The 27,564-nt window shown below is 36.4% G+C and overlaps 4 protein-coding genes across 5 annotated transcripts in view; all 4 read right to left on the bottom strand.

Moving 5' to 3' along the window:
- LOC116293857 (TNF receptor-associated factor 4-like) overlaps window positions 1–1,801 on the bottom strand; it is a 9,168-nt gene extending 7,367 nt beyond the window's left edge. Inside the window, exons 1-2 of the mRNA XM_089030139.1 lie at window positions 1,575–1,801; window positions 1–113 (exon numbers count right to left, since the gene is read on the bottom strand). The exon at window positions 1–113 is cut by the window's left edge and continues 126 nt beyond it. Of these exons, the coding sequence (XP_088886265.1) occupies window positions 1–113; window positions 1,575–1,639 (178 nt within the window). The 5' untranslated portion in view covers window positions 1,640–1,801. The remainder of the gene's footprint in view (window positions 114–1,574) is intronic.
- Window positions 1,802–5,143: 3,342 nt separating this feature from the next.
- LOC148913459 (uncharacterized) lies at window positions 5,144–9,131 on the bottom strand. The gene is made up of 3 exons (XM_089032854.1): window positions 8,248–9,131; window positions 8,080–8,203; window positions 5,144–6,238 (listed from the first exon to the last, which is right to left on the bottom strand). Exons 1-3 carry the CDS (start codon window positions 9,129–9,131, stop codon window positions 5,174–5,176), a joined length of 2,073 nt encoding a protein of 690 aa, XP_088888980.1. The 3' UTR covers window positions 5,144–5,173.
- A 1,820-nt stretch (window positions 9,132–10,951) lies between these two features.
- Window positions 10,952–14,772, bottom strand: LOC148913458 (uncharacterized). Of its 2 annotated transcripts, none has more exons than XM_089030110.1 (3): window positions 14,619–14,772; window positions 13,250–13,377; window positions 10,952–12,087 (listed from the first exon to the last, which is right to left on the bottom strand). In XM_089030110.1, the coding sequence occupies exons 2-3, from the start codon at window positions 13,344–13,346 to the stop codon at window positions 11,771–11,773; spliced, it is 414 nt and encodes a 137-aa protein (XP_088886236.1). In that variant the 5' UTR covers window positions 13,347–13,377; window positions 14,619–14,772; the 3' UTR covers window positions 10,952–11,770. The 2 variants fall into 2 exon arrangements, with proteins under 2 accessions (XP_088886236.1, XP_088886242.1); XM_089030116.1 differs by having other exon boundaries at window positions 13,250–13,379; window positions 14,606–14,725.
- Window positions 14,773–19,725: 4,953 nt separating this feature from the next.
- Window positions 19,726–21,815, bottom strand: LOC148913457 (uncharacterized). The gene is made up of 4 exons (XM_089030108.1): window positions 20,877–21,815; window positions 20,442–20,515; window positions 20,247–20,338; window positions 19,726–19,892 (listed from the first exon to the last, which is right to left on the bottom strand). Exons 1-4 carry the CDS (start codon window positions 21,255–21,257, stop codon window positions 19,753–19,755), a joined length of 687 nt encoding a protein of 228 aa, XP_088886234.1. The 5' UTR covers window positions 21,258–21,815; the 3' UTR covers window positions 19,726–19,752.
- Between the last annotated feature and the right edge of the window lie 5,749 nt (window positions 21,816–27,564).

Here is a 27,564-nt window from a genome sequence, read left to right as displayed (position 1 = left end):
AGCTGTTATCCAAGGGGCACCTATCGACACTCCTCAACCACTGTCCAATGCAGTATCGACAAAACGAATGTCCCTCTTCACAACTCATGATGGGATCTCGCAGAACGTCGTCGCTGTAACAAACAACAAAACCAACCAGAATGTGTTAGATATTATCTTCGCTCGGCAATAGACCCCTTGCACTGATTCCCGAGCGGAATTGTTCTGGGGGACAAAAAAATAGGACGTCTTTCCTCATCCAAAAAAATCCATTGTTTTGTACCCCAGAATTAATCCTCTCGGGACTTAGTGAAAGGCAAAGTTTCAGCTTATAAAATATAACACAGGAGAAATAGTATTTAATACAAAATCGAAAATCTTTTAAGGATTTGTATGGGAAAATATGCGATTTTCTATAATGAAGAGAGCGCGCGTGCTATGTTATACAAGCACTTGGGAAGTTCGGGTGGTTGCTTAAGCACCATTAAAAATAACTAGAGTTGCACTCCGCTTCGCGTCGTGAATCATCCATAATTCGAAGGACGCACGCTACTTATGATCCATTCCGTAAATATTCAATGGCATTTCTCCTATAGTCAACGTTATTTGCTAAAACGTTGACTCCTTACTAATATCGAAGTGCTCTTTCCATTTCTGGTCTTCAATTTGACACAATGTCTCTTTTTGCGGGCCTATTGTTAATTAACTAATTAATTAATTATTGTTAATTAAGTGAATATTGGGGAATAATAACCGAAACGAAGTTGAGGCGTAGAGGGCCAAATGCAAGGAAATAATAGGGTGTCAATGCAAAGTATTCACTTTTTCACTTGTTCTGTCTTTCTTTTCTTCTTACATTCAGGATAGCGAAAATTTTGTATCATCAATTTAAAAGAAAAAAAACTGCAAATTTTTAAATTTGGCTCAGTCTAGATGCTTCGTTTTTAACTGACCGTGCGCCATTTTGGATTTAAGTCTATGCAGACCGTAAAGTCCTCCACTGATCTTGTAAAGCGCCATTGAGCTCCTGGAAATTGCGCTATATAAATTCATCCCTTTACCTTTACCTTTTTACCTTTACGTTATGATTCAATGTAATGCTCATGATTAGACAAAAAAGTTCAAAATCTGCATAGCATCACAGAAGCCGACTTTGGGCTTCCTGCGGCTTCTGATTCCAAGAAATGCTGCTTTAAGTGTCAACATATGATTTGCTTCGAAGTCTAATACTTGTTTTCGCTGAAATATTCATAGAAAACAATTCTTACACTACTCTGAAAAGTAAAACAAATAAAATATCATTTGATATTACAATTAATTCTCTTATATATTTGTTGTAATAATCCCTGGCACTATAAAGTTTAATCGTTTATGAAAATACTGATTGTGAAGTCAATGCCGAGCGAACTGGTTGAAATTTAAACTCGATCGTTTGATATCGTGTAAATTGAAGAAATTTTAGAGATTTTATAGGCATTGTACTGGAAAACTAACTATATTTTCTAATGGAGTAAAATATGATACAGCTTAGTGAGAAATTAGAACTTTAAACCTAGGTATCCTCTAAACTATGAGATAAACTAGACACGACTCACCATATTGGACACAAGAGGTTGTCGTCTATTTTATCCACAAACTGTTCGGTCTTGTAACCCGCCATTTAAAAAATAAGTATAATCTTCTTTCGTGTGATTTCAGATAAAAATCACAAATGGACTGCTACACCGTTGGGAACATTTTGCATGATTTGAAGGGCTATAATAAATGCATAAGATAAGTGCTCGTCATTGCGGTAGATTGAGAATTTAAACAAAATATTGATTGTTCGTGGTAAAACTTCGTGACGTTACGTTACCATGGGTCATGGCATGAATAATCTTAGTAGACGTCTTAGATTCAGATTTATTATAATTAATCCCTTATATATGTGAAATAGTATAGTTTACAATTCGAAATAATAATAATAACATTTGTAGAATATTTTATAGATAAAATATACATATTTTTTTACCTTCCTCCTCCTTTTACAATATATATATGCACTATCCTTCTTATTATTTTCAAAATAAATAAATAAATAAATAAATGAATAGACATTATTTACATATGGGAAGAAGGAATAAAATTAGAAGTCATATACCTAGGGCAAGGCAGTCCAAAAGAAACCTTAGGGCTTATAATTTTGCTAAATTCAAAAAATAACCACACAGAGCGAAAGAAGTGCTATTTCTCAATGATCGGGTAAAATTTCGAGGCTTTATTTCACGTTTTAATGATTTTATTGAAATTTTTGATGAATCCCCATACATTTTCTTATAACACGACACCATAGAAACCAAGCTTGGGCTACCTGTGCCTTAATTAAATATATAGGATTGTAAATGAGAATATTAATAAGAAAAAAATATGATGCTCAAAAGAGAATGTACTTGAATGAGAATTAATTATTAATAAATAATGATATGAATAAATAAACTGTATTAATATTTCTATTTTGCATGCAATGCGCAGAATTTATCCAGGCTTTTTTATTAAAGATGTTGAAGTCAAATTATGTGTAATAAATATATTTTGAAATTATTTTTCAATGAGTAGAAGGATGATTTATTTGGAATATATGATGGAAGCAAATTCCAAAATATTGGACCTTGCCAAGAGATTGTAAATTTCCTTGTATTTGCTAGCTTGTCTCGCTGGATAATTATGTATTTCAATGCTCTTGTGAAAGATAGTATGAAAAACGTAGGGCAGAGTTCGAATATTAAAAGAAAACATAAATAAACCAACTTGAAAAAGATGTATATTCATAATGTTCGAAAGGCCATATTCTTGAAAAAGAGGAGCAGTATGTGCATAAGGTTTTGATTTAGTAATAATTCTTACTATTCGTTTTTGTAATACAAAAAGTCTTTTAGCTAAATTACCATAATACAGATACGGGTAGACAAGAGAAAAATGCAGTTGAAATAAGGAAGTCTGTAAAAGATAAGCACTTGATTTATAAATAACACCTATGGATTTTGAAATTTTATTAGCAATGATAGTACATGTTTTTTCCAATTACGATTTTCATCAATAAGGACCCCCAAGAATTTGATATTTGATTTTTGCTCTATGATCTTGTTATTTATTTTAATACCATCTTCTTTCAAGTGAATTTTCCTTTTTTTAGGTTTAAATATTAAATATTTAGTTTTTTAATATTAATAAATAGTTTATTTGCAATTAACCAAATAGAAATCTGTTGAAGGTCTGTATTTATAATTTCATATAAATTATCTATATTTTAACTAACTTTAGAACTATTTATAATATTTATTGACATAAAGTATGAAGAGCAATGGACCAAGAATACTTCCTTGTGGAATTCCACATTCATGATTAGGTAATCTGAAAAATTGTTATAATATACTACTGTTTGTTTACGATCTCAGTAAATAGTTTTTTATCCATTCAAGCGCAGGACCTCTAATACCATAATATGCCGCCAATTTATGTAATGAAATTTCATGGTTTACTGTATCAAAGGCTTTTGATAAATTTAGAAAAATACATAGCTCGTATTAACCGAGTGCGAGGTTAATAAGATATTTATTATATGGCAAGGCATTGAGATCAAAAAGAGGCGAAGCAACAAAAAGTAAAGTTGACAGCGCATGTCAAACGAGAACTGCATTGGAAGGGCTTCCTGTACGTGCCAAAAGTGGTGTAGTGTTTTAGTCGCTCAAAAGGCGAAGTTTTAGTTTACTTTTAAAGAATTTAGCTAAAATTTAAAGTTTTCTGAAATACTAGTTAACAAAAGTGAGGCTTTATTTTGCAAAACATATAAATGCAAAGCAAAAAAGGCATCAAAAGAAAACCTCAAGAACTCAACATGAGATTGAGAAGAAAACTGTCGTACTTCAAACTTCAAGATATTCACAACCAAGATGAAAAATACTACAGCCTTCCGCTTGTTTTTCTGCCTTTTATTGAGAAAAAAAACTCAAAAACTGTCTCCAGAAATGAATGAGAAGCTTTGGAAAATTACGGCTGGCTGAACATGGATAGCTTTCGTCAATTTTCAACGTTTTGACTGTTTGAAGCAGGCCGCCATATGCACAATGGCTGAAGCCATGAAGAAGGCACACTTTCGACTCAATTAAAAAAGGTACTGCCAACTCTCCTGTCTAAAAATACATTCAAATTCAAGTGGGGGTGAAATATTACTGAAATATGGAAATACTTCAAGAGCGGATGAGCCTAGAAAACTGCTTAAAACGTACGTTTACGAAAGAAACTACTGGCTTCTTCACCCGATCGATTCAGATAAGTTCAAACTGGACGTTGTTAGCTCACTGAAATAACAAATTTACGTTAATTCTACTTGTAAAACTATCTTTATTTCATTTACTGAAATAGCCGCTATTCACCACCCTTTAGTTTGTAGTTTGACATAGTTTTAGTTTTAGAATAGTTAGTTTTTCTAATTTTTTTTCTAGTCGTACAAAATCGCTCAACTAGTGCCGTGTAGAGCCTTGATCGAAAGAGTTGTCGCTTGTATGAAAGAGTTGTCGCTTGTTTGATAAGTTTTATATAAAATGCCAGTGACTTACAGTTATCTTTAATTATTTATTGAAGGTTTCCCGACGATCTTCATCCAGAAATGTATATTTTTAATGGAAATTTGAATGTTTTAAAAGATCATAATTACGTACATTCAGTGAACCATTTTATTTTTCGGTCCGTACCGGAAGTTATGGACCTCAAATTGACCAATCATAGCGCGTGAAATTACCTTGCCATATAATTAGAAAATTAAACGAGACTTACCTGTAAGGTGAAGTTTGATTGAAATTCTACGAGTTATTGGTCAGGAGCGGAGAAGTCACGTGAGATAGCACGCGGCAAGCAAGCAGTCAGTTTTTAAAAAATGCGAATAGACATTTCTACTCGTATTAGGGTAGGGTAGAAGCTGGAAATTATTATTGTCAAAGAAGGGTTGGGCACGTGACTTCTCCGCTCCTGACCAATAACTCGTAGAATTTCAATCAAACTTCACCTTACAGGTAAGTCTCGTTTAATTTTCTAATTCTACTTCGTCATTGGTCTAAGTCGCTACGAAGTCACGTGAGATTTTAAAGCAAATGGCTATGAGCATATTGTTATGCATACGAACCACACGTTTGCTATTACGAACATAAACGAAATTGGTTTAATTAACGTTAACTGATTTTAAAAGATTATCACCAAAGTTGTCTGATTTACGACTTGTAACTGGCTTACAGTAAAACTTCCTAAAAGTTTCAGCATTTGACCAACCGGCAGCCTCCATGATGGTGTGTATTGAGACATTGGCTGCTGTTGCTGCTGATGTTGAGGCTGACCTTGTGCTGTGTCCACTAAATTTAGAAGTGTCAATGCCAGAGTTGTTTAACACCTCTCTTAGCCAGCGACTGATGGTCTCAGAGGAAACAGGCTTAAATGGTTTACAATAACTAATTAACAATTGGTCGTGAGCGCCCCTTAGCAACTTAGTGCGCTCAACATACTCTCGTAAGAAAGTTATAACACACAGTTGGTTGTCCTCATCAAAAGCTTTGAGTTCCAGGCGACCAAAGTGTTTTCCTGGTTTAGAGGTTTTCAATAGTTCTCGTATGTGGAATATACATGTTGTTCCTGAAAGTGTCATCTGTGAGATATTAAGAGCATGTAGAGTTTGGCATCTTTGCCCAGACAGGAGTGCAATAAGCATCGTTATCTTGAGTGTCAGATCCTTCAAGTTAAGCAAGTGTGGAGGTGACAAGGTTTTTAAGTATTTCAGTACTGTAGATACATCCCAAATTTCTTTATATCGTGGAAAGGATGGTCGTATGTTGTAAACTCCTTTTAGAAACTTGGTTACCAATGGATGGTCACCAAAGGTACAGCCCTCGGGTGGTGAGATGACTGTCGACAGTGCAGAGCGTGCAGTATTAATGGCACTGTAGGAGAGCCCCTTTTCGTAAAGTTCGCCCAAGAAGTTTATCCCGTTCGTTACAGAGGACGAAATTGGATCAATTTGTTGTTCACTACAGTACTGTTCCCATCGTGAGAGGTATGATTTATATTGTTTCTGAGTTCCAGTTCGCCAGGCTTGAAGGATAATGTTGGAAGCTGTGTCTGAAAGTCCCTGATGAGTGAGTCGTGTCCCGATAAGTGGCATAACAGAAGAGTCAGTGTCTTGTGTAATGGATGAAGCAGTTGTGGTTGTGCCGGTAACCAAAGAGTGTCTTTTTCCCTAGGTAAGATGACAGGAGATGCAATAAGCATATTAGCTAAGTATGGCCACCATGGTTGAGTTGGCCAGTGAGGTACAATTACAAGGTCTGTAGCTTTGTCCTCGTGTATTTTGCTTAGTACTTTTTGGATTATGCAGAAAGGGGGGAAGGCATAAAAACATAGCTTTTCCCATGATATATGAAATGCATTCACTGCCCATGCCCCTGGATCTGGGTGGTAGGAAACATATTTGTTGCATTTAGAATTTATTCTGGATGCAAATAAATCAATATCTGGGGTAATGCCCATTTTATCAAAAACCTTGGTGGTGATTCTGGGGTTTAAACTCCATTCAGTTTCCCTTCGTGTTTTTCTTGATTCTGCATCAGCAGATATGTTATCCTTTCCTGGGATATGGGATACAGTTAGCCAGATATTGTGTGATATGCACCACTCCCAGATTTCAATAACTAATCTGTTTATATCTATAGAGTGGCAAGTTCCCATTTGGTTTATGCAAGCAACTGCTGTTGTGTTGTCAGCCAACACTTTGATTGTTTTCCCTGTTATTGTTTTTTCAAAGGACTTCAAGGCAAAAAAGACTGCCCTTGTTTCTAGATAGTTTATATGGCTTTCTGCCTCATCTGAGGTCCAGCTGCCACCTGTTGAAGTGCCCCCTAGTGTGCAGCCCCACCCCTTTTTTGAAGCATCAGTGGTCATTGTGAGCTGGGGTGCTTCATGGTTGACTGCATTATAGGCTGTCTCAACTGATTTAACCCACCATTCAAGTTCTCTTAAAGCTTCAGGTGAAAGAGACATTGGCCCATCAAAGTTTCCCCTATTATTTTTCAGGGCTTGTATTTTGTCTAACTCTAGCCACCTATAGTGTAACGGCCCAAACATTACACCTGGAAAGCTGGAGGTAAGGAGACCCAAAACCTTAGCTACTGTTCTGATGGTTGGCTGGCTAGTGTCTAGAAGCCTTTGACATGCACTCTTAACGTTTAGTGCTTTTTCAGGTGTGAGGGAAATTTTCATGCAGGAGGAGTCTAACAGGAATCCCAAGAAAACAAGCCTTTGAGTTGGGACTAAAATAGATTTTTCTGGGTGTATAACAAAGCCTAAGCTGTTGAGTAGTGTAACTGTGTCAATAATGTTCTGGGCACATGAGTCATAAGAGTCAGCCTGTAGGTATGAGTCATCAATATAACCCACAGATAAATGTCCCATTTTTCTCAATGTGGAGTATGCAGGTTTAAGCAATTTAGTAAATTTTCGTGGGCAGGGCGCAAGGCCATTAGGGAAACATGTGAATTGATATAAATCACCTCTCCATTTAAATTTGAGGTATTTCTGGTATTGTTTACCGATGGCAACAGAGTAATAGGCATCCTTCAGGTCTATAGATGCCATATAACAATTTGGTTTCATCATTTGAACAGCAGTCCATACTGTGTCCATCTTAAAGTGGTGATAAACAACATATTGGTTTAAGGATTTTAAGTTTAAAATCATACGCCATGAGCCATCCTTCTTTGGACGGAGGAATATAGGGGAAATAAATTCCCCTTTTTCATGAAAAGACTGCTGAATCACACCTTTCTGAAGTAACTTTTTAATTTCAGAATCAATAAATTGCCCTTCCTCAAAAGACCAGTTCGGTTGGAATGGAGGTGTAATGCGTATCGGAGTTTGTATAAACTCGATTCGTTGACCGGATACGGTCTCAAGAATTTCTGGATCAGATGTCAAGGTTCTCCATTTGTGGAGATGGCGTGAAAGCTGCCCTGCCTGAAAATTTTCTGTCTTTTTCCTGCAGTAATCCACAAGATCTGGTATCATCAAGTCGTATTCGCTTACCTGAAGTTGTGGTAATTCAACAGTGTCTACTTTTTGTGCTGTTGTTCGGCACTTTTCGTGCGGGGGTAGTTGTTGTGGCTGTATCGCCTCTTGTATCCCCGACTGGGTGTCGGGTTCCCTCGGCCTAAAAAAGGCTTGCCTGACTTTGTTTCATGCTGATAATTTCGCCTCTGGTTAGGGTTCGAGCTTGTGGTATTCCCAATCTTGTTTGCAGCTCTAATGTGAGTCAACTGTGTCTGCAGTTCATCTCCGAACAGCAGATCAGTCATCGGCACGTTGGCCGAGCAAAGGTCACTGTAATCCTTGTGTAAGTTTGGTTTTATTTCTTCGCGACGAAGTTGTGAGATTTCGAAGCTCGAGTGACCTAACAGTGCGACGGCATCAGTCGTCATGATCACTAGATCATTAAGCTCCTTGCCTGATTCAGAATTTTTCTTTAAATTGAGGAGAGATTCTGTTAATTTGACAGCTATGTGGCCGACCTTGGTCACGTTCGTTTGTAGGCGGGAAAGTTTGAGGTCTTTACCTCGGGCTGGCCTTGGGAGTTTGCTCCAGATTTCTTCGTTCACTTTTGGAACGATGACCTTACTACAATTAGAAGGTCTGTGATATTTATCACATTTTTCTTTCAGATGATCGTCGCTGAGCTTGTGGAGCCAGCTTGTATTAGCGACCTTTGCTAATTTTTCTGAGACCGGTTCGGCGGTTCGCTCGGTCTCATTTAGAGATTGCACAATGTCATCAAGCAGGCTGTCCTCGCCTTCGGTTTTCGTACTATTCTCCGAGTTGTTGTGCCCATCATTTAGTAGGGCTGCGACACTGGCTTCAACACCTGATTCAGGTGAATTTCGTGGCTTTTTTGCGGCAGTTTCTGCCTCATTTAGGCCATCTTTGTTGTGAAGTCGTTTGAGCGATTCGCCCATTTCTGTCATGTTGTCGTTCATTCTTGCTAATAAAGCCATAAGGGTACTTCCTTTTGGTGTTTCTTCTGTTCCATCAGATAGTTCGTCTTGTAGTGCAAGTATTTCTTCATCTGTTGAATTTTGTGCCATAATGATAAATATTCGCTAGAGGTTTGCTTTCGCAAACCTGACTGCTCGATCACCAAGCGCAACTGACTGCTTGCTTGCCGCGTGCTATCTCACGTGACTTCGTAGCGACTTAGACCAATGACGAAGTAGAATAAAAAATTTTATTGAGCTACAAGTGATGACTTGTGCTGAAGTGCTTACGTAAATTATATTCCAATTATGTACAAAATATGTAATTTCGATTTGATTCCATGGTCAGAATTTGTTTTTCCCCCTAAAGTTGGGCATTAAACTACTTCCAAAAATTGAAATAAATAGGGGGTACTCGACTTCGTATTAGAGCTATAAGTATAGGAAATCGCACGATCTCGAGTACAATTTGGAAATTAATAGACACGAGTAATGTTTTGAAAGTTCTTGTAATTGCACGAGCCTTTAGGCGAGTACAATTAAAGAACTTTCAAAACATTACGAGTGTCTATTAATTCCAAATTGTACGAGAAGATCGTGCGATTTTTTGTTTATAGTTCACTCAACAAAATTTCAGTAAAAAATGCGAAGGGACGCCGTTCATCTTTGTCTATTTGGCGGCCGATTTCCAGTCCATCGTGCAACTGAAATGCATAAAAAAGATTAGTTCTTACGGCTTTAAAATTTTATTTATGCTTTTTAAGTACAAAATGATAGAAAGTAATTGTTTTGACATTGTTTTGGCCGTGTTTCCATAGCGACTTAATTCGGTACTCCTACGGAGTACAATTAACGCTATAATCGTACTCCTCTCGACCAATCAGAGTCGAGTAATTTTGTTGAGTGTACTATAAGAGATAAAAGACGTTTTCATGATATTTTGCTTATCAAAACATTGGAATGACGTCATCACCATGAGTGCGCGCTCTCTCAATTCATGCATAAAAAGGATGCGCGCGAACAATGGCAAACAAAATGTATTGTGTGTCATAATGGCATGTCATATATATTGTAGTCAAAGCAAGTATATTAAACCTGACACATACAACATCCTTTTTGCTGGTAGTATAGAATGTCTTTTTTATGAGGAGGACAAAATAATGAGGATCTAAAAATATCCAATAACGTTCACGTGAGTTCTTTTTATCATAGAAAGTGTAAGACCGGTTTCGATAGCTTGCTGAAGGTAATTGAATAGGGCTATAACGATAAATTACCATCGATCATCTCAGATATCATTGTTAAAGTGCACATGAACCCTTCGACAATACTTTCAGTACTGATTCTACACGAAGTAAATAGTTGAATGGTAAAATATTTCTTGATTTGAGTGATGCGTTTCTAAGTTATGAAGGTTTATACTTCCAATATGTTAATGATGATGACGTCAGGTAAGGTATTTGAGTGTTTTTGTTGTAACTAATAATACTAAATGCTGGCCATTTTGAAAATAAAAATTGTAAATAGCTTTCATGTAAACCATGAGTAAAATAATGATGCTTCTTAAATACTGTATCTATGAACCAGTTCGATTTTGTATATTTGATTAAGCCTTAATAGACGTCACACTCATTAGCATATTGGAAGTATAAACCTTCATAACTTAGAAACGCATCACTCAAATCAAGAAATATTCTACCATTCAACTATTTACTTTATGTAGAATCAGTACTGAAAGTATTGTCGAAGGGTTCATGTGCACTTTAAGAATAAATCAAATTATTCATTACGTTCATCCAATAATCTAGTTGTGCCACGCTTCAACTCTAGAAGGGTGCGTCTTGCTCCAAAATGAAATAAAATGCCATTAATTTATAAGGAAACCTGTCGATTTATAATTTCTTAGAACATTATTTTTAGAAGAGTTATCATGACTTTTTAAAACTTTTTTTGATCATTACTTTTTAATCATTAAAATGAATAGTAGTCCCTATTGAGACTTCAACTAAACCGAAACGTCAACTGTAGCAAAATTAAACTGTTATTAAAAAGGTTACGCTTCAGCACGCGTTCCTTGCCAAATGTCACATTTGCTCAGCGTTTAGCAAATTAAAAAACAAAACGATCAATTCAGTTGGCAACATTTTTCATTAGTTTTCTTTTAGCATGAATTATATTGGAATATGCTTATGATAGGTTTAAAAAAAATCACAATTATGGAATAGGAGACTCACATTTAAAAGTCACGTGACGATCGTTACCCAATTAAATGTGCAATTATAAATTAATCATCATAAGGAATTACTGCCGTTCTACTCTAACCGTGAACAGATTACGAATTGAAAACAAAAGAATTCGAGTTACTTTTGTTGAGAGTCTATAAAAGGTATTCAAGGAGTTGAAATGATGAAAGAGAGAATAAAAAGCAAAAGTATGTTTACAGAAATAAAAAATAAAATGAAATAAGCTCGAGTGTTCACGGTTACACTAAAACGACATTAAACGAGCAGATGAATCTTAGGTTTAGATATCAAGCTTTGCCGTTTGTAAAATCGTTACTATTCTAATATAGGTTTGTGATATGAGATGCTAAAAATTTCTGAGTCTAATTTCTAACTTTGTCATGTACCATTAGAACCCGAAAAATAATTTTCCGGTCTCAATTTCTTTTGAGTAAATTTTGTCACGTGACCACTTACAAGTTGCCTATTAAAACTGTTTCACTGAAATGCATATTGTGACCGAGTTTGCTAAGTGCAACGGCCATTCAATTTGTTGATGATATTCCTGCAAGTGGCATTCTCTTTAACACTGTGTGGAATAGTGGTTATCAGATGGCCTCCATCATACACCAAAATGTGACTGCCCCCAGAAACGACGGACAAACCGCATCGCTTGGCGAAGTTTTGCAGTTTTGAAGACTTGCAATCACCGGGGAATTTAAGCTTCTTTTTTCGTTTCTCTATCGACTCTATTGTTGCATCCCTCAGCTGTTGCCACTTGTCGTAGAACTTGTTGGCACTTGGCAGGCTGGCAGCATCTGGATAGATTTCCTCCTCAAGGTCAACTAAAATCAATCAATCAATCAATCAATCAATCAATCAATCAATCAATCAACCAATCAATCAATCAATATATTGATCTTAAAATCGGAGCAAGACAAATGACGGTTTAACGTCCTTAGGCCATGAGGTGTAAAGACATGATATAAAGTACATACATAATTAGCACAATTATAATTTCCTTATATTCCAGTATATTTCAGTATATTCCTGGTAAATAGTTAAGCCTGGTGCATTATGGTATCGTGCCGAAGTGATGTGTACTGTATCATATATATATTCAAACATTGTGATTTTTTGTGCTGGTTGAACGGTTCAAAGAAAAAGTTATTTAAAAGTCACGTTAACGTATGATAAGAACTATGGTCATTTAAATTATAGAAAAACAGTATGAAAATAGATCTAGACGTTCAATAAGCGGATGTGTCTACTGCTTGCTAAGCTAAGAAACTCCGAGATCTTTTAGATTTCAGTTCGCACTTTCTCCACCTTCGAACTTCAAATATCCAAATATCCCTCGTATCGAAACTCAAATATCCTTTTGCAGGATATGAATATTACGCCATTGTAAAAATCAGAGGCAGAGGAGCATTGGTTCTGCACTGATCATCCAAGCAGTGGAGCAGAAGACTCGCTTGCTTCGTGACGAACAAACACGCTAATTCAGTGGTTCTTGTTTTTGTTTTTTGATAAACTCTTTCTATTTATTTGAACTAGTACCTGACAGCACTTCAAATAAAAAACATTTGACACATTCGATGAAGCATGTGCCTCGCTTTTTCCAAAAAAAGAAAAGAAAAAAGAAAAAAATTTATTACAAGCATGGCAAAAAATTTGTAGTGAGCTCAGAGTCAGCTTAGATGGTATGAATCAAATATTTCCATAAATAAAAAGTCGTAAGCAGTCGATAGTTTTTAGACATTGAGCAGCTAAAGCTATTCGGCGGACTTCGGCAAATTTCGTGGATCATCGCTGTGGGTCGTTGTCTATGTGACGTCATCCGAAATTTTACATCATTTACTTACACACACATTTTTATTTGCCTAATATTTCGATGGTCGGCAAATATGGACACTCGACATCATAGTGCCTACAGATTTTATAGAAGCAGAAACAAAAAGGGATTCAAGTAATGAGAATATTTTACAAATTCCTTTTCTCTCTCACCACTTTTTCCAATACGTCTTCCCGGCCACAATCCCTTCACCTCAGTTGCTATGGCAACGACCAACACCAGAAACAATATCAGAACTTTAATACTCATGGCTGTCGTCTTGGGGTGCTGGACAACTATTCTGTTAAAAAAAGTTGTTTAAAAAGCGTAAGAGTTATCTCCTATACTTTTTGTTAGTCGTAATAATCAAGATGAAGCACTAGTGACACTCCTATTAAATGATGCTAATAATCTTCCTCTCCGGCAACGCAACTTGGGGTTCGAGTCCTGTCCGGCATGGTGTCGTATGCGTTGCTTCTTGTTTCTATCCTGTGCTTCGAGGGTTTTTGTCAAGTTTACTTCCCGTCGCAAAAATCAATTTCTAAAATAAATTCCAATTCGATCGTATGAGATATTCTCAATAGGGTTAACCCCCTATATATTCTTTCGCACTATAATGCGAATAAATTGATGCTTTTGTTTGCTTTCTGTTTTTATTATTATTGTTATTATTATTATTATTATTATCATTATTATCATTATTATCATTATTATCATTATTATCATTATTATCATTATTATCATTATTATCATTATTATCATTATTATCATTATTATCATTATTATCATTATTATCATTATTATCATTATTATCATTATTATCATTATTATCATTATTATCATTATTATCATTATTATCATTATTATCATTATTATCATTATTATCATTATTATCATTATTATCATTATTATCATTATTATCATTATTATTATTATTATTATTATTATTATTATTATTATTTAAAACTGAGTTGTTTTTGATAATCTCAACATTTAAAAATGTTATTCGCGCTTGGTAACCACTAGAGTCTGTAGGCACTAGAGAAAAACGTTTGCGCATGCGTGCATTTCAGCACGTTTTCTACTACGAATTCTGTAGAGTTTGAGTGAGAAACAAATGTTCGTTTTTTCCAAGTATATAGAAAAGTTTGCGAGTGTACTTCTGTCAGACCAAAATACTTTATTAACAAACACAATATGAAGGAATTCACTATGTGAAGTCCAATCTACCAGGAATGTTTGAAAGTCAAATTTACATATGAGTTGACTAATTTTAAGGATTCAGAGCATACGCAGACGTTTTTCACTCTTGCCGAGTCTGTTTACTGATTCAGAAAAAAACACTTTGTGTAATTTATTTAATTTATTTTTAATGAAAAGAAAGTTTGTACTAAATTTCTGTCGAGGTTTCGAAAGGCTACTGGACAACCATTTCTGGAATCCTTTAGATCTCGTCTGCACTCTACTGGATTTTATAGGCTAGTTAAATTTAAAGTTAAATTAGAAATAGGGATATTCGTAACATATCTCAGTTTAACTTACCAAAAGTGCAACCTAAATCGTTAATACTTGACTTGAACGTTTCTGGAATGACCTATGTGTCCGTCCGAAAGTTTAGGCACCTTTCTGAGTTGCGTCTAGGAGCTCACCTTTTATACCATATTTTCTAAAATGTTTTAAAATCCGGTTATTAAACCAGTTTTACTTGTAAATTGGTTTTCAGCAACGGGAGGAAGTAGGTTCTATTTATAGATCAAGATATTTTCATTCTGGGTGGGTAGAACAATTGGGTTAATCTGCATCTAAGGAACAAAAAGGGAAAGGTAAAGTTAAAGATAAAGAGCACTCGTGTAACAGCGGGATCCGAAAATAAGTCAATTCAATTGATCAGCAGCAAAACATTGAGCTTGTTGATTCAAACCTTGTCCTTCCTCGTCCAGCTACACCCCGTATCCCGAGTAGTATCAACTGACCAACAAAAGATGTCTTTTCCCCCCAAGTAATCAATAATGTGCTAGTCTAACAAGTAGCCTTTATAACAGCCAATAACTTTGACCAACACAAAACCGAACAGTGACTTCTTTATGGACATACAGAGGGGTATTTTGAGAGAAATTATACCGGCTGGGCGCAGGTTAACAATTGCCGACGTACCTAATGACTTCTCTCGGGTATACTACGTAGTTATGTCTGCTGTTTATATAGCTCATTTTAATAACTTTCCTGAAGAAAAACGCCTCCTTTGTTGTTGCAAACTGCATCTCCTCTTCAGTTTTTACTGGCAAAGTCAGCTGTGACAAACTGATTTTGAACATGAAAACAAAACATATTCAAGAGAATGGTGGAAGATAGAAAAGTCCAGAGGAGAACTATATATATTCTGTAAACTGTCAATTAACCATATTTTTACTGGCAAACTTTCAAATTATAAGGGTTAGGATGTTGGCAATGTTTAGTCTGAACCTCGTGTCTCAGCTAATGAGAATATGAAAGTAGTGGGGGAAAGGGGGGGGGGGGGGGGGTAGGGGTTTGGATTGGCGAATGATTTGGATATACTCTTATGACACCTCCCATCACCCATCGCAAGTACATTATATATTTTTTTAGTATTGCGTGCCTTGAAAAACATGATAAATAAACGTTCTAATAAAAGAGCACACAAATTACACAGGCATTTTTTTTTAAAATAATGTACAAAAACTGCCCAAGTGAAGGTCAAACATGAAAGTAAAAAAGCACGTTGTTTTTTGAATAAGTAAAATGAAATTATCACCACAAAATTGAAGTGTTTTGTGCTGAAGGCATCTACATTTAATTATTTCGCTTTTAACTTGAAACGAAATATCAAGAAAGCATTTTTTGATTCATGTCGGAAATTAAAAATGCCTTTGTTTATCGATAGGCCTATCAATAGGCACATTGGTTCCCTTTTCTTGCTTTAGTATTGTATACTTTCAATCCGTTTATAAGTTAAAATAATCAGTGTTGGTTATTATCAAAAGGCTTAAGCCGTCCTTTGAACCACACTACTCGCCATTCGCCTACTTTCCATTCACTTAAATCATTAAAGCAATAAATGATCGTTTTCCGTGGGCTACTTGACGAAATATACCACGTGGGAAGCGGGTTGGGAGAAAACAGAAAAAGAGCAGTAAATCGCGAGCCATTAGGCGAGTGTTTTCTCAACTACGATCCCAAGTAGTTTATTTCGCCAATAACCCACGAAAAACTATCGTTTATTGCTTTTATAATATAGCCCAAGATGAAATAAACTGCTCAGTCAAATTGGGGTTTATTTTTATTTTTGTGATCAACATCTTGTTTCTCATTACTTCATTGAATAACCAATCACAAAACTTGGTATATCAATCAAATCGCTGTGATATCTCTTCAAGCTGGATTCGTTTCGATGTCATGATTTGACGGACTCGGGCAGTCAGATTTCTGAAAGTGCGATAGCCGTTGCTCAAACCGAGTTATAGTTGTATTTTTAGGAACGTAAATCACTCATTATTTTAGCCAACGTTTTTATTTCCATTGGTCGATTTTCTTACCAAACAGGATCAGTTGACATACAATACAATACATTAATTTTATTTAACGTGGTTAAGTACACTTAATGCAAAGTATATGTACTAAGTTTCAGGTAGTGTCAGAAAAAAATAAAATAAAATTAGATAATATGATAAATAATCAATGATTTATTGTATCACGGGAAGAAATCTCTCTTTTTTTTAGTCCAACAACATTTCTTGTCTTAACAAAAAGTCTCTTTTAATTTCTTTGCCACAAGGTAACCTAATCCTCTCCATGTCTCAATCATGTCAATGCATCAGATGTCATAGTTCTCTCAAAGGAAATAGAGTAAAATAGGCAGTCAGGAAGGATAGGGCCTCTCTAGGTTCGAGCTTCGCGCGAAGCTAAAAGAGAAATTCTTAAATAATTATCATAAGGCACGGTGATGAGCTCTCTTACTTCATACTCTCTTGACATTGGGCGATGGCTAAAAGTAGATTTTTAGAAGTTTTCAATTGCGAGGCAATGCCAGTAAAAATCAAAACATATTCGAAAATCGGTGGCCAAGTTAAAAAAAAAAAAAAAAAAAAAAAAAAAAGGATTTTGCTCATTCTTGGTCCAAATACCACCCAAATAAACTTACTGATGTTCATTTTGAATAATTTCACTTTCATTTTGAGAAAATCGTGAAAATCGATTTTGGCCGTCGGCGCCCTCATTTCAGCATAAATCCTAAGTGAAAATGGTAGGTCTGGGAAAGACACTCGCGTATAAAACTGAAGCAAACTAGAGAAGATCTGTTTTTGGAATATGGTAAAGGAAAGATTAATGGGGCTAAAATACTACAAATAGGGGAACGCGTTCTAATGATTGAACAGGAACTTTTAACAAACTACATTTTTCGGGTTCTCAGATATTTTAAAATGTCAGTTTAAACGCCAGTCTCATCAAACAGTCCTTCTCAGGATTACATCCACCGCGGATGATCTTAATACTTCGATAAACATAAGTACATAAATATAGGCTATAAGAATATCAATATTGTCAAGTTCTATTGAATAACTCGACGAAAAAATGGATTTGTCATGTATGCAAACATATAGACAAATATATGGGCAAATATCATATTTGACTAATAGTAAACAATATTTGCCCAATGACTGTATATGATATGTACCTACACATTTATCCCATGGGCACAGATGGCAAAGTCCGTATGGCCCAGTAAAATCCCAAACGGCAAATATATAGCAGATATCATATCATCCATACATTTACCCGGTAGTAAATGTGAATGCTCATTTGATATGTGCACGTATTTGCCCAGCCCGTATATGTGTTTTATGTCTTACGTATACCCTGTGTTTCCCCAGGCCGTATATGTGATTCATGCCTTACATATACCCTGTATTTTCCCAGGCCGTATATGTGATTAATGCCTTACATTTACCCTGTCTTTGCCCAGGCCGTATATGTGATTAATGCCTTACATATACCCTGTATTTTCCCAGGCCGTATATGTGATTTATGCCTTACATATACCCTGTCTTTGCCCAGGCCGTATATGTGATTTTTGCCTTACATATAACCTGTCTTTGCCCAGGCCGTATATGTGATTTATGCCTTACATATACCCTGTGTTTTCCCAGGCCGTATATGTGATTTATGCCTTACATATAACCTGTGTTTGCCCAGGCCGTATATGTGATTAATGCCTTACGTATACCCTGTCTTTGCCCAGGTCGTATATGTGATTAATGCCTTACATATACCCTGTCTTTGCCCAGGCGGTATATGTGATTAATGCCTTACATATACCCTGTATTTTTCCAGGCCGTATATGTGATTTATGCCTTACATATACCATGCGATATGCTCTGACCGTATATGTGATGAATGCCCCCTTAATGCCTCAGATGTACCAGCGCGTCTTAGCCATATTTGCTCAGTTGAATTATGCTCATCATATTTGCTAAATTTAACTATATTATCAGTCTTCAGCTATTGTCACTTATGGCAGGCCAAAAAAAATAGAAACGATATATGTCGTGACAACCACCTCATACTTTAAACATAGCTAACCTATACTAAGAAGCAGGAAAAAAGACATAAATCATACTGAAACATTTTTATTGTGAATTTCCTTTTCTTGACGACTGATTAACTATGAACAATTTGTTAACTACAACTAATTGAAAATGCTAGTTCTGTAAATTAATTACAGGTGTTTGTTTCATCTTGTGACAGAATTTGTGAAAGGAGATCATAATATATTTAGTTGCCAATCGATCTGTGGCTTATGTACGATTCTTTTTAGATATTCTGTAGTAGTACACTTCATTTATAACTGCAAAAACTTAATTAAGGACACCGAACGTGGTTGGGTTTCTACGAGTTTTATGAATTAAATCTTGTGTCACTGTTCCTCCGTTCCTTTGGCCTGATTTCTAGGGTTTTCCTTCTTCTTTCGATTATTTGAACATTATACTTGATTACTTTAAGAAATCCAAAGGTCAATAGGCTTAAATAGCCGCTGCTATACCGTTTGACCTTTGGATTTCTTCAAGTAAACGAGTATAACGTTCAAGTAATCGAAAGAAGAACGAAAACCCTAGAAATCAGGCCAAAGGAACGGAGGAACAGTGACACAAGATTTAATTCATAAAACTCGTAGAAACCCCAACCACGTTCGGTGTCCCAGTGCCCTTGATTTGATAAAAACCTTTAGGCTCTCAATGCCCATTCGGGACCTCCAGATGGCCTTGGGCGTCTTGACGGCTCCCCGATTTTCCGCTTCAAAAGCATGGTGAGACTGCGCTCTGACAGCCTCCTTTTTGCCTTTCGGTCCATGCTTTCCATGAACTGATTAGCTAGGGGGCTTCTCCATGGCAGAGGGTGTTTTATTAAAACTTTACTCTGCTTAGTAGGGCCCCCTTCGTTATTAGAGCCACTGTCCGCTGTATCGTCATCAGCCTGGTCATCCGCCTCTGACATCGACTCCTCTGATGACATATACTCCAGTTTCATAATTGCCTTGACTTTCTCTTTGTCCCCTGGTGATAGCGAGGTTGACAAGTCCGCTGCCTTGGATCTGGATTTCAGGAGCTAAAAGAAAAAAGAAAAAAAACCACCGTCAGTCAAAGTTTCTTATTAAACAAAGTCATAATCGTTGCAAATTCAGTTTACTCACATTTTGTTTTCTTTGTGTTTTCCGCTGCATCTTTTGATGCCTTCCAAGGGCCCCTGAACGCTCTCTTTTGTTTCTCTTTCTTCTCGTCAGAAAGTGACTTTTAAGGGCAGCTGAAATTATATCAAGTACCCATATATTAAAACTTGAGACAAAATTTGTTAGAAATTTTGGCATTTGGCCGACAATTACTCCTTTAGCATCCATTTGTTTTTGCTTTGTTTTGTTTTGTTTCGTTTTTTTTCTTTTTTTTTTCTTTTTTTTTCTTTCCATGTTATTTTATTTCAAACTGCTTCCCCTCCCTTCGGCATTTGAATATTTCTAAAAGGATTTTGTTACCCCCTCCCCCCCCCCCCCCCCCCCCCCCCCCGACCACCACCACCCTTTGTCCTCACCCCTCCCCCCCGAGTTAACTTTGATAGGTGCATAAGGCCTTTCGCACTTCGTAATATAAAATGCATAAATACCTTCTAACTCGACGGCAGAGACATCCTTATGAACATTCAGAACTCTATCCCTTATTGCGTTATTAATATGTTCGTTGACGTCATCTCTGAAACTAATTAGGAAATGCCATATTTGAGTGGTAAGTGGAAACTTAATATGGAAAGAAACTATGGATGATTCAGACAAGATCATTTTTATTAAATTTTCATACTTACGCTTTAGTAAAATCCCATATAAGAGGGTTTTCTTCCCTGTCCCGTAATTTCTTTGCTACCAAGCGTACTTCAGACTGTAATAACATAATATAATTCATTAAAATCATAAGATGTACCTTAAGTTATTCTTAGACATAGTAATAATGTTTTCATTATTTGTATGGCTGTGATTGTATAATATTGGGAAAAAAATCGAAATCAAATCAATTCCTTTACAAAAAAGGAAATTATCATTATCATTCAGTGTCTTGTTATTGGAAATCAATAGTAAAGTTTGGTAGCATTAACCACTACCATGGCGGGTTTCCCGCCAATTTTAGCATTGCATAAATTATACCGCTGCATAATTATACCAACTACTCTTCGCGCCAAGAATTCCCAGTAAAATTATCAATAAAAATAGCTTGCTTTTTTAAATATTGCCACTTTACTTACTGCAACAGCCTTTGAGACAGTAATCTTGGTCTTGCTGTTGTCCTTGTTCTGCTGGCTTTCTTTTAAGGCGGCTAGTATTTGGCGGTTTTGTGCTTGCAGTTCTTTAAACTGTTTCACAATCGTTTCGAAATTTGAAGAAATTTCTTCTTTTTCGCTGTCGGGGTCAACGTTCTCATTCTCGCTTGTTGCTTGCAATAGGCGATTTCTGTGTTCTCTTAGCACATCCTCGTTACCACCAGGGACAGAGGGAATAAGTATGTTAAGCCTTTGAGAATTGGCGCCATTTTCAGTATGTCTACTGGTACTGCTTGTACTGGTAGTTGCAGTAACAGAATGGATTGGCATTGGGCGTCCTGGTAAAGGTGTAGATGTTCTTCCCATTTTTTGATCGCGACGAATGAACGCAATTTATAAGCAAAGATATAGAATGTGCGGGAAACTAGATGACCGACAGAGTTTGTTACCTGTTTGTGACCAAAAGGCGAATGAACGAATAAGCACATCCACCGAACAAATCTACCCCCTATCTATCACGGCGTATCACGTGACTTGTGATGACATATACGTTCATATAATGAAGTCTAATAATAAAAAAAGGAATAACTGTCTTATAAAAATGCTGAAGTTGTATCCAGGATTCATGTTAAGTAATATATTTATTATCTTAAAGCTATTTGCTCCATTTTATAAAGTTATGAAATTTTTTCTAAAGCCTAGATTCACGAAATATCATTGCAATAAACTTGATTAGCTTCTAGCTCTAAAACCATCGTACCATTATCTGCCGCCAACAGTGACAGCTCTAAGGAAAAGGGCGCGGTAATAAAGATCCGGCGTGCTTTTGTCCAGTGGCATGTGGTTGATGGACGTGGAACTTTATTACGCTGGAATATGGCTGTTAGCCATTCAAAATGCTTGGATTTTGAGTAATTATCCCAATGATACATACCGTCTTTTTAATTATATAGTTCTGGAAAACAAAATGTCTTCTGCGATGTCAAAGCGTTATCATTGCTTTCATTGTAACGAAGATTTACATTACAGAGTATTTTGCCGTCACAAAGAAGAATTTTATGATCCTTTAACAAATCAATGGCAATTACAGCGGAATGACGACGAAGACTCAAATGATAGTATTTTCACTCACGAGATTGACGGCCAGAACGACACTTCTTCTAATGACTACAGCGAGATAAACGTTTTGGACCAAACTGATCAAGACTCCTCTGATGTGCCAAATACAAACCAACCATCAAGTGACGAATTCTTACCAGCTACTTCACAAAAAGGTATTGATGTTATACGTTTATTTGATGATTAGATTATATAATCTTTAAATGTTAAAGTCAAACTGCATAGATAAAAGACTGAATCTTTAACAAGCGGCTGATTTGCACATGATCTAGCTCCCCTATTGGATTTACTACCAAGCATTAGTGTTATTGAAGCGAGATTAAGTTAGAGGTACAAATGATTCTTTTCTATTTCTATCTTAGCCTCGTTTTCACCGTTACTTTTAAGAAGGGTGCATTATTAAGTAATCGGCTTATGGTTGCCATTAAAACCTCAGTGTTCATTCAGAAAGGTTCATTCAAAGAGTTTATAAAATCATAGCTAGAGATAACTCATTTAAAACGCCAAAAAGAATTTACTATGTTCAAATGGATATTGCTGTACATTTTTGTCTCCAAATCAATTCATGACTGTGGTCATCCTGAGATAGCATGGTATCCGGCAAAACATGTTTGTCAAGTTAGAGAAATACAATTATAAGTAATTTATTTAATATGTCTCTTGGGTTTTTTATTTTCGATTTATCATTTTTCTTTCACGAATTATAAATTGTTGTTTTGCTGACTTAGAAATTTATATTTTATTTTCAATGGAAATCATTTATTTTCAGAGCAAAATTTGGGTCAAAATTATACATTTAGGGACCGGTCATTATTTAAGTTGGAGGTAGGGGGGGGGGGGGGGGGGTGGAGGAGAAATTGTCAGTGACGCAAAAAAATTTCAAGGCCCCCCATTTGAAGGCATCCAAGTTTATCGAAAACCCCCCATGGATTGTAGTAAAAAATTTAAAAAATTTCCCTAAAAGTCATTTTTAAATTTCAAGACTTTCACTAGCAAAAATTTCAGGCCCCCCCCCCCCCCCCCCCAATTTTTTCTCCCCCCCCCCCCCCCCCCCCCCAACTTAAATAATGACCGGTCCCTTAGCCCATGAGGTTTTTTTTACTGACATTTTTTTTTTTTGTATTATAATGGTTTCAGACTTTATCTTATACTATGTTGCAGTTATACAATGCCGAATGAATAAAATACATCGTATTTGCTTATGTTTAAAGGAGACGGAATAAATAACTTTGAGGAAGAAGATCAAGTGTTTTGGGATGACAAGTTGGACAGTGAATCTGACCATGAAGAGATAAGAGGAAATGAAAGAAGGAGATTGGTTGAAACTTGGGATATTGATATCGAAGACGTAGAAAGAGATTTTGAACAATCTAGTGCAGAAATAAGCGTTGCCGTCGAAGCAAGTTCCCGAGTGACCCTTATTAACTGGATTGCCTTGTTTGTGTGCTTTTGGTCTGCATACTTTTCTGTACCAGACCGAGGCATTGATATTCTCCTCGCCTTTTTTAAAGCGATTTTTGAGGTTTTGTGTGAGCTTTCGCCAATCATTTTCCCAACCGCAGTATTGGTTTTCCCGAGCTCCTTTAAACTCTTGAAAAATTATCTTTCTTTTAAAGATAAGCATTCAAAGTATGTTGTTTGTCCGAAATGCGACACCCTATACCGTTTTCAAGACTGCATAACAACAAGATTCGGGCGTGTCATTGCTAAACCATGTTCTCACATTGCTTTTCCGAATCACCGTCAATTGTTTCGCCGCACACCTTGTGGAGCGGAATTGCTTAAGGAAATTCGTTTGAAAAATGGACAGACAAAATTGTACCCACATAAAGTTTATTGTTATAAAAGCATCAGAGACACTCTAACTCACTTTATTAAGCGACCAGACTTTGTACAAAAATGTGAGATTTGGAGAAATCGGAATGTACCGGACGATATTTTAGTTGATATTTACGATGGCCAAGTGTGGAAAGATTGGCAATATTTTAACGGCACTCCTTTCCTTGCCCAGCCTAATAATTATGCTTTTATGCTGAATGTTGACTGGTTTCAGCCTTTTAAGCACAGTGTCTATAGCGTTGGAGTCATATATATGGTCCTCCTAAATCTTCCGAGAAAAGAAAGGTACAAAGAGGAAAACGTAATAATAGTTGGGGTAATACCTGGTCCACACGAGCCCAAATTGAATATCAATACGTACTTACAACCACTTGTAGCCGAATTGAACTTATTGTGGCACGAAGGCATCCAAGTTCGGCCTCATGGGAGTAGAACAGCAAGATGTTTTCGAGCTGCCCTCCTTTGTATTGCTTGTGACATTCCTGCACTAAGAAAAGTTTGCGGTTTCTTAGGATGTACTGCTCACCGAGGGTGCTCAAAGTGCACAAGATTTTTTCCCGGAGATTTTAGTAGCATGGATTTTTCAGGTTTCGAAGATGACGATACACCAAGGACAAATGAAGAGCATCGAAGAGAGGCTCAGAAAATACTCAATGCAACAACCGCTGATGAACGAAACCAAATTGAAACTTCCACTGGAACAAGATATTCTGAACTCTTACAGTTGCCTTACTTCGATTGTACTCGTTACCATGTTGTTGATCCTATGCACAATTTGTTTTTAGGGACAGCAAAACATTTAATGAAAAATGTATGGCTAAATGCTGAAACGCCAATTATTTCTAAAGAAAATTTGAATAAAATCCAGGAAAAGGTAGATGACGTCAAAGCACCATCATTTATTGGGCGTCTCCCGAAAAAGATATCAACATCGTTTGGAGGATTTACTGCTGATCAGTGGAAAACATGGACTCTCTTGTATTCTGTATTCTGCATTTGGAATATCGTTCCAACAGATGATTTGGAGCTGTGGAGGTTATTCGTATTGTCCTGCTTTCACCTTTGCTCTCCACTTATTACAACTGAAGAGCTACAAGAAGGACATGATTACCTAGTGGAATTTTGTAAATCGTTTGAAAAAAGATATGGAAAGGAACGTGTTACGCCAAACATGCATCTACACCTGCACCTCAAACAATGTATTTTAGATTACGGGCCTGTATATTCATTTTGGCTTTTCAGCTTCGAACGTTTCAATGGGATTTTAGGAGCGTTTCGAACTAACAATAGATCTGTTGAAATACAAATCATGAGAAAATTTCTCCAAAAGCATGAACTAAGAGATATCCCTTTACCAGAGAGATTTCGAGAAACTTTCCAACCAGTATTTCAACTTCTTCAGGAGGCACAACAAGTAGGAACACTTGGCGAAAGCATCCCATCAATACCATCAACACTTAATCTTTCAGTTGGTCAAGTACTACGTTGCTTAGAGTGGAGCAATATGAATGCATACTCATGTTTTTCACCTCGATCCATTGATGTTCTTGATGATGACTATACAGAATATCTCTTTAAAGCTTATGAAACAATTTTACCTCAACACTCGGTCATTGAATGTGTTACCGATACGTTTGAGAGAATTAGTACCATTGGATATTCGGGGACAAAGCTAGGGTCCTCTGACTCTAGACTGGAACGTTCTTCCTTCATTCTTGCAAGTTGGTGTGGCCAATATAGTGGCAGTATTGAGACCGATTCATTTGACTTGCGCCCCGGTGTTGTCGATTTCTTTCTTAAACAAACCATTATAATTGATGGCAAGCAGGAATCATTGTGTATGGCAAAGGTTCGATGGTATCAGCGACATCCAGAAAGACACAGGATTGGCAGACCACATGAAATTTGGTGCAGAAACTTGTTTGAAATGGAAGGGCCCTCTACATTCATTCCCATACAAAGGATACACAGCCAGTTTGTTGCTGCTTACGATGTTATTGACAAAGAAAGAGTATTAATTGTTTGTCCTTTACAACGTAAATTGTACGGATGATGGAGATGACAGTAAAGTATCATCCAGGAAAAATATTCAAAGCTATCAAAAATAAACTGTTTGAACTGTGCATCAGTAACTAGATAGTCAAAATGAAAATTGAATGAATTCTTTGATGAGTTTAAAATTAGATGAATTAAAATAATTATGAATGAAATTGCATATATTGCCAATAAAAAAGATGAATTCATATGTTTAGACTAAACAAAATTGATGCTTCAAATAATATTACAGATGTTAGCGGTTTGAAATGCAGCTGAGGTTAATGGGTTAATGAGTTTTCTTATTGTCACTGGAAAAAACGCATGTACGACTTACGCATATTAAAAATACATCGTCCGCGTTTTTTCCTGTGTGTATCAACGCATATAACCTCACTTTCATGACATCAAAGCAAAACAATGATTGAATTAATGTGGTCGCAACATTGATGTCATGCGTTAGGAGAAAAAATTGACACATATGACTGAGATGGACCTGCATGCACTCCCCCCTCGTAAGTCGTAAAAACAAGCCAACAACCATCATAATTCAGTTGAAAAATTATTGAGTTGTTTTGAAAAGTTTTGATTGCAATAAATTGAAACGGAAACCTCACATCGGATATACTCAGTTTGGGGTATTGTATTTGCTCCCCAGGTAAATATGGGGCAAAGCCTAGTGCAAAGTTGATTTCATATGTGCCCTTCATTTGACAATAGGGCAAATATAGGGCAAAAACGGTTATCATATATCCCCACTGGGTAAATGCGTCTAAACTAAGGGCAAATATATAACATATTTACCAATGTGTTCAGATGTATGGCAAAGCAATGGCAAATTTATTAGAAATTTACCCCGACCTTTGCCTGCATAGGCAAATGTATGGGCAAATATAGAGCACCATATTTGCCCAACATTTGCCAAGCGGACATATGATGACCAAATCCATTATTTCGTCGAGTGATATATATATGTCATGTTAAATGAATTTGTTGATATCGCTTTATAGTAAACCTGGCTCTTCAAACACTGTTCTCCTCACCGATCTTTGCTTGTTCGTGCAGAGAATACTGCTAGAGTAGCTGAGTAATGAATAGTTAATTATGCAGTGGCGTAGCTAAAAGAACAAAAACGTAGCGGTCAGAGCGCTCGCCTCTCACCAACCCGGGTTCGAGTCCCGCTGAGATCGGTGTCGAAAGTGAGTAGAGTTGTTTGTTGGTTCTCTGTGTTTCCAGGGTTCTCCGGCTTTCATCCCTCCGTAAAAATTAACTCCTAAATTCTAATTGGAATTAAAGTGGATGAATAGCTACTCTGTAGAAATGCCACTGTTAAATACAATTTATTTTTATTTATATTTTATTTATTTATTAACCAAAAAAAGATATTTCCCATCACGTTTATTGACTATTCTTAGAAATATTCGCTTCGAAGTAATCGCTTAGAGATTGGTTGCAAATTCGTGTTCACGAGCATAGTATTGATATTTCTAGTTCGGCTGTTTTGAATTACAGGACTGTCTTAAATTACAGCAGTCAACGAAAAAGAGCATGCGATTTACGGCACGTGACCGGCCGGCTCCGCCCTCTCTTTATCACTTGGCAACAAGGTGATATTGATTGGCAGCTGGTACATACTAATTGATCGGACTGTAGACCGGAATTCTATAGTAGAAGACAGCAA

This window comes from Actinia tenebrosa, unplaced genomic scaffold (genome assembly GCF_029948245.1).
Source record: "Actinia tenebrosa isolate PJP-AT-01 unplaced genomic scaffold, QUT_ActTen_1.0 PGA_scaffold0__85_contigs__length_37466705, whole genome shotgun sequence".
In the NCBI taxonomy this organism is placed as follows: Eukaryota; Metazoa; Cnidaria; class Anthozoa; order Actiniaria; family Actiniidae; genus Actinia; species Actinia tenebrosa.
The sequence above is the reverse complement of the archived record's forward strand: the minus strand, read 5'-3'. Positions and strand labels throughout refer to the sequence as shown.